The 10,767-nt window shown below is 31.9% G+C and overlaps 1 protein-coding gene across 1 annotated transcript in view; it reads right to left on the reverse strand.

Annotated features, from left to right (window-relative positions):
• Nucleotides 1–544: 544 nt before the first annotated feature.
• Smp_159760 overlaps nt 545–10,767 on the reverse strand; it is a gene marked incomplete at both ends in the record, with an annotated part of 13,721 nt that continues 3,498 nt past the window's right edge. Inside the window, 3 exons of the mRNA XM_018793297.1 lie at nt 545–628; nt 1,903–2,072; nt 4,761–5,089. Coding sequence (XP_018647824.1) covers nt 545–628; nt 1,903–2,072; nt 4,761–5,089 — 583 coding nt within the window. The remainder of the gene's footprint in view (nt 629–1,902; nt 2,073–4,760; nt 5,090–10,767) is intronic.

Raw genomic sequence — 10,767 nt, forward strand, 5'->3', positions numbered from 1 at the left:
TTAAACCAATGACAATAAGAGCGAGTACTTCAATGTAATATCCATCGAATACTTTTACGCAAGATTCTGTTGCATTAATACAATTCTATTTTGAATTTAAAGAATAAAAAGAAAGAAGTTAAAGTTGAAAACTTGCACTCAGTTTATACAATGTTACTTGGTAAAATACAAAAACTATACTATGATACTCTATTTGCAAAATGCTCTTCAGTCGTTTCAGGTTTCATTGTTCCTGGATTTCCACACAAATTGCTTTTGATTTCTGTTCTTCTCTTCTTGATCTTTTCAATCTTCTGCTGTCAGATATTCTATTCCTTACTCACTATATATACTACTTATGTCGATATAAGTAGCTCACACCACAATATATATATATATATATATGTATCTATTTATAACCAATTTTCTGTAATAATTAAAAACTTGCAATTACAACAAGAAAAAGAATAGTGAAGTAACTAGGTTAACATAATGAAAGAAAATATCGTATGTATGATTCTCAACAATTTAGTATAAATACAGTTGCTGGAAAAATGCTGCTTTCCTATTCCATAAAACGTAAAGAAATGTAAGAATTAATGTGTTGAACTTCGAGACATAACTTCAGTATAAGAGCTAGTAATGTTATCTGGACAAAGAAGTGAATGTTTTAATTAATAAAATTACCACTTTATTTGTTAGTGTTACATTAAACCAGAAAATCCTAACAAAACATATCTATCTTTATGATTGTTGGACTTAATGACCTAAGTTTGTCATATTATGGTTAAGTATGGTATAGGGAAGAGCTTAAAATAGCTGTTACGAATTTCCATCTAGTTTGTAATCAAACATCTTTTATAAATGGGTATTTTATGGGAAAGATAACAAAAATGTCGTAAAGTGTAAACTAATTTTAAACAATTAGTAAACTTATAATTATCTCCTATAGGTTACTCTGACTGTGCATCAAAACAATAACGACATATGAACTTGTACTACGGATATAGATTTTCCATCTTTCCGAAACCTTCTAAAGGATTCAAAGACATTTTTCTGAATCCTAGTTAGGAGTAACCACCTAGGGTTAAGTTGAGGGATTTAAGATTAGGGTTTTCATTACGAATTGACATCACCGATACTATAAACATACTCTGTAGCCATATGTATATATGAATTTCGATCAAGACACAAGAGATTTTGCTCCATTATTTCGTCTACAAACTATAGTGTTACTATGTTCATTTCAGGATTAAGGTCAAGTTGGATATTCCCAGACAGTTAAGTGATCAAAGACGGAACCCCTAATCACTATCTTTTCACTGTTTTGGAACCAGGTTAGTATACATCCTCGTCCACTGGGTGAAAGTGATTGCTACCTATGGCTCTTTGTATACAAAAGAAATAGGCTTTACATTTGTCTTCGTCTTAGCCTTCTTTTATTGTTATTTTCATTTCATATACTCTCCTCTTTTAATCAATATTTCGTTACCCTATGGTATTTTACTCATAATAGTCTTCAATATCACTTTAATTAACCCTACTAACATCTTTGATTGTACAAAAAAAAGCAATTTAATTATGTTACTCCATTACCAAAACAATCAATTATCAACTTTATATTTTTGGATGCTTTCTTCAGGTACGCACGCCCTTATATTGTTATCATTTAAATTAAGTGATCCAGTACAGGTTCAGCCAGTTGATGAGTACCGAATAGGAAGAATCGCGCGTTCTGGACTCCACGGTTAGCCACCATTCATCTCTGCTTAAAATACTAAAATATTATGAATGCCATTTCTTTTTTCATGAATCCTACTAGTTATTAGTAGATAATATTACAACAAACTGTGTTACTGATAAAAAATGAACGTATATAGAAAATATTTTACAAAATATAGCATGTAAATTCTATTCACATACGTTATTTCCATCTAAAGCATGGCAAGTGGTGTTCTTAGTAACCAATGAACCATTTAAAAATGTCCCACTAGCGTTTGTATGTATTCCAGTATGACTTCCATTTTTCGTACATGAACGAATCGTCAAAGGCTCTATTAGAGCGAGACAGATAGTATTTCCTAAAGCACCAGCTATTTTGAACAAATAAAAAATAACCATTATGAAACGATCAGATCAGTTAACATTCAAAATGAGTAAACTATTGTTCTTGAACTCAATTTATACACCTTTGTATCTACTTTACATAAAGTCACCATACAAACATTTTATTGAAACCGATCGTCTGCACACGATATTAATGAGTCAGATTGATGCATACATGTCTCTGCATTTACATACATATCGTAGAGAGATGTTAAGTTGGTTAAAGCATATGACTTTCAAGTATAAGGTTGTAAGATGAAACACCACATTGATTAATCCAGATTAGGCGTTAAGACGATATTGCTATCTTTTAAATTCAGCTGTTGGTACATTTCGTGTCCCAACCTTCAAATATCAACTTCCAAGCCGGATCCTAAGAATTAGAAATCTTTTGTCTTTGGGCACCGAACACAAAAACAAAAATCAGGGGATATGCAAGGTTTATTTCTAAGGTCAGTTCATATATTTAAACAAGTTATAGAATTACATACGATCTGGAGTTCCTAAAAGTTTCTAGAAATCGTCCTAAAATTGATAACAGTCGATAATTGTTCAATCGGACAGCAAAAAACTTAATTCGCCGTTGTTGATTATTCTTTTTCAAAATTCTCAAAGAATCTTGACTGGTCTAATGATTTTTCAGCATTTCTCTAACTTCTGAAAACTTTTACAAAGAATTATTGGAGATTCCTAACAGGTAAACAAACTTAAACCCGGTTATTGATTCGAAATGTATATGCAGGCGGTTTTTTATTAGATCTAAACTTAAATCAACACGAAAAACTGTTCATCATCAGATAAATCAAAATAAATGTTAACTGAAAAAGCTACTAACTAAATTAAAGTCCCAAAAAGAAACCAGACGAAATAAATTTAATGTTCTACAGTAAATAAATAAATGTATTGCGATATGTGATATTTCAAAGGTGAAAAATTAACTATTATCAGGCTGAAAAGATGATTATTTTACGCAGCTTTTTTTTAAAAAAAATTAGAAGAAACATTCGTTTGCAACAATGTAGTTAACTTTGGAATATTGTCTTTAAGACCAAAAACAATCTCATTGTTGAATATGAGAAAAAAGACGGTAAGTTCGAAACTACTGCAATAACCTGTTAGTAAATCCTACAAATTATCACTATCGTTACTAAATTTTCCTTTCAATAAAGCAGATATCGTAGAATGTAAATTGTTTTGTCAAAAATTAAGATGTTTGAAGTAATATGAACTGAAATTGTAAACAACTACTATCAAGACTACTTATTATCTTTTAATATCATTAGAGACAATGTTAGTGATGGATATCAGTGATAGTTGTTAGATATTATATCTTGATAAAGAACTATTCTGGTATAATATAGGTATCATTACCAAAGTTTGACTTGATAATTTCGAATAATTTGAGCATTGGGTAGATTGTTATGAATAAAATAATAAATTTGTATTATTCTCTAAAGAAGTGACTTACGCTGAGTCACGAAACGTCAGAAAATCTAGTTTCTCTACTCATTGGGATATTACAAATATATTATTTTATTTATTCTGATAGAAGTTATAAAAAAGAGTGAAAGTATCTACAATTACATTTTACTTGTGAAAAAAAACTTGACCAAGTACAAAGTTATACATAAAAATAAAACAGAAAATCATAATAGAATATCTTATGGTTCACATAATTACGTTTCAGTTCACAATTACAAATCATATGGAGTGCCTGATAAAGATATCACTGATAGAGCCAAGCATAAATTCTTAAAATGTAATTAACAAGATAAAGCCAAAGATCCCCGCGTAATAAATATCAAAATTAAATGACTAGGAATACTTTTAGTCAACACTAACGTATTCAGTTCAAATTTACAATTGTCATTAATGCTTACATTTGTACTGATCAATTATAGCAGTTATTACACTCTACAATACTGGAATTTATTTAGTAAGAAGTTTTAAACATGATAAAGTATTGTAAGGAAGGATGGATAGTGGCTAGCAGTGGAATCAAGGACGCGCGTTTCGTCCTATTTGGGACTCGTTATGCTTGTGAATTTAGGCTATATTGAGGCAATACGCACAGTGTGCACATATGCCAATTAGAGACTGACCAGTTGCAGTCCTAAAACATCAATGGGAAGATTCAAACAAACAATACTAAGTGAATGATAAAGTATTGTTTCACTTTAAGGATAGAACTTTCGGATGAATATTAGGTATGTTAAATAGTTGACCATTTAAAGCTCAATAATAAACAAAATATATATATATATATCTCATACATATCTAAACAAGTTTACATGGAGAAACGTGCCACACAAGTGAACTTAATAATTTTAATGAAATTCTAATGATAATTGATTATATTTTTAAGAAATTTTACTCGACTAAGAAAAATCAGTGATGTACATTTCGATATTAAATGATACATAAATAAACATAAGAAAAGTGATCATTATGGCTACATTCTCTTACTGACTATTTGAACGTGATTTTTTTATATTTGATAATATTGACACATATATTGCCAAAAACAATAAAGTGGTAATATCAAATGACCCTTAAGTCAAAGTTGGATATTAAACTTTAGTGAATGATCATTTTATTTCTTCATTTATAATAACCATATTAGTATTAGAGAAAAAAAATAGTAAATAGCACAAAAAAAAGAGTACACTTCATACCAATATTTTGGACAGTATTCAATAATGTCATATAGGTTCCTCCAATAACTGGATCACTTATTTTGACACTAAACGCTTGAAATTGTAAAAATACAATTAATGCTGTAATTCTATCGAAAAGGAAGCCACTTATTAATATTACGTAGAATATCCATTGAAATGAATAAGTTGGTTTATTTTTCATTAACATTAATGTATCATTAGTATTAGTTGTAAAATTATTTAATGTTGTCATATTCCAATCATTCTTCATTAAAGTATCATTTGAAATTATTCGAAAATTCGGTATAAAATGTAAAATTGGAATAAACATACAATTTGACAATAACCTAGATCATTTTCAAAGTAATAAATACAGAAACTTTTGAATAGAAATATTACAGTAATCAAATAATGTGAACATTACTGCGAAATTTATTTAAAATTGAAATTTTTAATGACATATAAATTTTCTATAGTTGAAACCAGGAGTCAATTGAAGCTAGACGGCCGTTTCGTTCTATTGTGGGACTCCTCAACAGTGCGCATCTACGATCCCGCCTTGCAAGATTCGAACCCAGAACCTATCAGTCTCGCGCACGAGCGCTTAACCACTAGACCACTGAGCTAGCCGGCATCCAACGGTGTTAATGTCTAACTTCAACCAATCCACGAAGTTGAGCAACCATTCACCAATTGTCTTCAGTGAGTTGATATCTCCCAACAGACCTGGTTGAACTCCACTGGTTACTGCTTCTCACTAGAACTCCAGGGAATAGCTCATAGAGCCAGTCACTAGTGAGCATATGATTATTATCAGAAGGGGGTTTGGTGGAGAATTTAGTAATTTTATATTGTTGAAATCATGAGTCAATTACATTGTAATTACATTGTTAAGTATAAATTATATTCACGTTAAAAAACAAACAAACAATCTTACATTTAATAAGCTATAATAATTTATAATTACAAAATTTCTGCTTAGATTGTAATAGGCTAAGCCAATAAGATATAAACCAAATGATAAATAGATGTTGAGGAGAGAACACAAAAAACAAAAGTTGGTTTAGCAGAGAGGGATAGTGACTAGCAGTGGAATCAAGGACGCGCGTTTCGTCCTATTTGGGACTCGTCAGCTGGATGTACCTGCATCTCAGAGTTGATGTTCACTCTGGGACTCGAACCCAGTACCCTTGTTTCAAACGCCATCGCGTTATCTACTCGGCCACTGAGTCCTGATAACCACTTGCTTGTGCGATGGGGTGAAGTTTAAATTCAATTAAATTCAATTGCTTACCATGCTTGTGAATTAAGGCTATATCGAGGCAATACGCACAGTATGCACATATGCCAATTAGAGACTGACCAGTTGCAGTCCTAACACATCGATGGGAAGATTCAAACAAACAATACTAAAAGTTGGTTTAACTTTCTGAATATAGTGATGCATGCTATTGGCTGAAAATGTGATTTGATTTATTGGGGAAGATATATGTTTACAAGTGAGTTATGCACATATTTTCGATTCGATTTACCCAATAAACGTTCTGTTATATCCGAACGAAAACAGAAGGAATGGTATGTTCCAGGGCTAATTTATGGATTATTACCATATATGTACTCCTGTTATAGAATTATTGGGTAATTATAAATATATATATATATATATAATCATAAGCTCTTGATTAACACATTAACTACCGCTGTATAATTTACCATTCTAACAGTTGAATGTATTAGTCGATCTAAGCCAGACCACCGTTGAAAACCTGGAGGCACTGGAGGACTGGTGAATTCAACAATTACTACGATTTCCACAAATCCTCATCCTGATTTACTATTCTTAATCTGTTACCATTTTTATTAATAACTGCCCTCCTTTTAGCTTGTTTATGTGTAGTTGTTATTTTCTATTTTATAGTGTATTGAGGTCCAGTTGTATATAAAGTAAGTCTGTCTGAAATGCAAAAGTAGCAGAGGGTGGTTGCTGATTTCTGAACTCAAGTAGAGGGAAAAGAGAAACTAGAAGATCATGAATCAATAACAGCTTAGCGTCGATTCAAGGTCATTAGTGCTGAATGGATTACCATTAGTTTTGTTACGTGAATTTAGACAGCAGGCCATAAGCCATAACACGTTCCGACCTAACTATTGGCTTCCTCACTCATGTAGCTGGATGTGTTCCCGTACAAGAAACTACCATGTCAGTAACAAACTAGAACGACCACACAAAATAACAGGTTGTATTAATGGTGATGTAAATACAAAGTGACTACATCAATAAAATCATATCAATTGGCAAAAATAATTACCTTGGTAAATAAAACTTCAGACCAGTAGTCAATGGTTTCGGTCCAGTAGTAAAACTTACAAATAGCAAAGGTAAAATAAAGTCTATTGGCAAAAATCCAAGGTTTAGTAATGCCAGTTTCTCTTTAGCAAAGCCTTGTTCAATTATCTTTAAATGTGTAGCTGAATATGTACCAAAAGTGCATATCTAATAATAATGATAATAATGATAACAATAATAATGAAAAAAACATCGAATAACAACACAATTAAACACGTAAGTTGTTCTCAAAAAAACAGTGATATTTATTAAAAGAAATAATTGAGTGCTACTGGTTGCGTTAGAGCTTATGGAGAACTGTCATTGAGATTTCTAACCTTATATGGTATTCGTCAGGGCTATCCACGTTCTCTACTTTTGTTTAACTTCGTCATATGCAATTTTTTGTAGAAATAACTCTAGTAGACTGAACTTTCAGTAGCTGATGTTTTACCAGGAAACTCACTTATTGACTTGAAATAAGCTGATAATATACTTTCTTTGATGAAAACGCTGACAAAATGAAGAGTCTTCTTACCACCTTAAGGAACAATGAAACCATTTTGGGATGTGATCTTCCCTCTCTAGATGCGGAATGTTGCTTCAAGATTGGTTTGTGTCAGTGTATAAATTAATGATAGTCTGTGAAGCAGCTGAGCGAGTCAACCACTTCACTAATCTTGGAGTTCTTACCAGCCCTGGTTGGTTGATGTCTGATGAAATCTCAGTTGGCTTTTGGCAACTTGGATCACCTGTGGTGTAGGCGAGATGTCTGTATGCCATCTAAGGAACGAATTTATTGAGTAGAATTTTCCTCTCTTCTGTTTTGAGTGTGAAGCATGGTCATTAAGAATAAAAAGTATTCGTAGGTTACTAGTTTTCGATCATAAATATCTTTGAACCACTATCTGTATTTCAGGATCACCGGATGAGTAATCTTGAAGTTAGACATAAGGTACTAGGTAAAGATGAGAAATCGATTGATGAGGTATTAAATCTTTACTAACTGAGGTGATTTAGAAATGTATTATGGTAATACAAACACCGCCTACCTCGACTCCCGATAATGGCTGGCATAAGAGCAGGCTGTTAAAAATCTAGGGGTGATCAAATCAAGTCTATAAATACACTAACTATTGGACTGAGCCATAAAGCTTCGTGTAGATTACTTGATTGGGGTACCCCCAACTATCGTAACTATCAGTGAGCGACTTTGGACAACATGGCTCAGGTGGGTCCATTCTTTATGTTCCCTTATTCTCTGAGTTCCAAACTTTTCTTCTAAATTTTCTCCCTTTCTTTCCATAGTTAATCTCTTCTACTGCTACTGATCGTGTTACTACTTTTACCACCATATGATTTGTCTTAAAACAATTGTATCTCATTGTGCTAAAATGGTGTGGCAACTTCAATGAATCCACATGTGGGTCAGGCTCTGAGCTGCATATGATCGATTGACAGACTTATATTCGATTCAGATTACATGCATATTAGGGAGAAAAGAATCAGCAACTAAAATTTGTGAAATCAAAAAAAATGTTTTATTTTATTTCTATCAATAACTAATTGAAATAAACTTCATGCAAAACGTAGTGTCGTAAGTTAATCGACCAATGTAGACACTAGCATTAAAATCCCCCATTTATTATAATTTGAGTCGTATAAACTAGATTGCTCTACAGTTGGAGGACAACATTAATTTTATTAGACATCAAAGCCAAAATTAACCATGTATAACTTCGACATTACCAATAAATATTTATGAATTTCTAGTATGAGATCATCACACTATCAGTAAACATCATTTTATACACGTACGTTTCACAAGTCTAAACTATCATTCACTCAGAACTTTACAGTATCAACATTAAAACTCGTTAAAATCTACCAATTATGTTCATCACTCATTTCGAGAACGAAAGATCGTTTCAAAATTGAATGAAATTGTGTGCAGCTTGCATTAAATTAAGTGTCATTGAATTCATAGTAATTGAGTAGACAGCCACAATTATAAGGAAACTAGAATATACTTCATGCTGTAAATAAATCTTAGGAAATATACTTCATGCATTTTTGGAAATCAAAATAATTGTTAGTAAAACAAAAGATTGGAAAAACCGACAAAGTAGAATTGAACAGAGAGAAATGAATAATCAACGGCTATTTCACAACCTCTAATGTTATTTTTGATCAATCATTTATCACCTGACCAACAGTCCCATCTTAGTTAAATATTCTTTATATCCATGACACGCTCAAGTTTTATAATACGTTAATTCAGTACGTCAATGATTTTCACTTCCGAATTCTACTTATTTAGGTCGCAAAGATTGGTTACTTGAGCAAATCATCAGTTTCACTATTTACATTACTTCAGTACATCATTAATCGATGGTGCATTCATAACCTTAAAAACTGGAAGAATAGGTTAAAACATAGAGCATCAGGAAAGTTTTTAGGGTTGTATTCAATAGAGTATATTGAATATATCAGAAACTGAAAATATTGTCAATTTAGTTTCAGTAAGCATAATTTACTTGATGAATTAAGATTGTCCACGCATCCAAGATAAAAACAGTATATTAAATCTCAAACAAATCTTGTTCGAATGACAAAAAATTTTTTTATGTGTCTTTAATTTAACTATTGTTTAACTAAGGGTAGTATCACGACCTCGATTTCTGTGTTCCGAAACAAAAATTGAAAGTAAACCCTTATTTCCCATGGCTTTAATGTCATTTTTTCAGGGATTTAAGAATCCTAGATTTGATATGTGCGAAAATGAATGTACCAAACTAAATAAATATACATTGCGAAGAAACTAGTCGCAAATTTTAAAAAAGTATAGAATTCCAGATAACTAAAACAGTACTTGATCTATAACCAAACAATAATTCAAATAAGTTATAAAATAAACTGAAATATATTGCTATAAAAACAACTGAAAATTAGTATACAAGTTTGAAACATATATTGAAATGGTCAAATATATGAACACTGGTTATATCAGATTGAAAATACAACGATATATGTTCAAACTGAACATGAATGTTCACGACAAAACTGATTTGACCTAATGACTAAAATGTTGAAGAAAACCTTGAACTAAATTGATGAATAAGATTATGGGGTTTTTATGGATATTTCAATATTTTCATAGTTGAAATCATGATGAAGTCTCTGAGCAATATGCGTTATTAAATGAATTTATTCATTCAAGAAGTCCAGGAATTAGTTTATGATAAATATATTTTTTCGTTATATCCCAATGAGTAAAGACATTGTTTTCTGACGTTTCGTGCCATGATGTAAGCCACTTCCTCAGAGAAGCCGTAACCAGTGGAACTAATCCATGTCAGGTACATAAAGGCATCTACCTCAGACAGTGGAAGTTGGTCGCGCAATTTCGTGGATTGGTTGAATATAAACACTAAGACTGTTGGATTTCGGCTCAATGGTCTAGAGTCTAAGCGTTCGCGCGCGAGACAGAAAGTCCTGGGTTCGAATCTCAAGAGGCGGGATCGTAAATGCGCACTGCTGAGAAGTCCCATACTAGGACGAAACGTCCATCCATTGCTTCCAGGTTTTCAATGATGGTCTAATACCAACCAATTAATTATCTCAATCAAAAGTCTATCAAATCAGTTTATTTTAAACAATTTAGTAAATCCAATCCATTCAGTTGCTTACACAGGTTAT

The sequence above is a fragment of the Schistosoma mansoni genome, chromosome 1, assembly GCF_000237925.1.
Source record: "Schistosoma mansoni strain Puerto Rico chromosome 1, complete genome".
NCBI classification, from domain to species: Eukaryota; Metazoa; Platyhelminthes; class Trematoda; order Strigeidida; family Schistosomatidae; genus Schistosoma; species Schistosoma mansoni.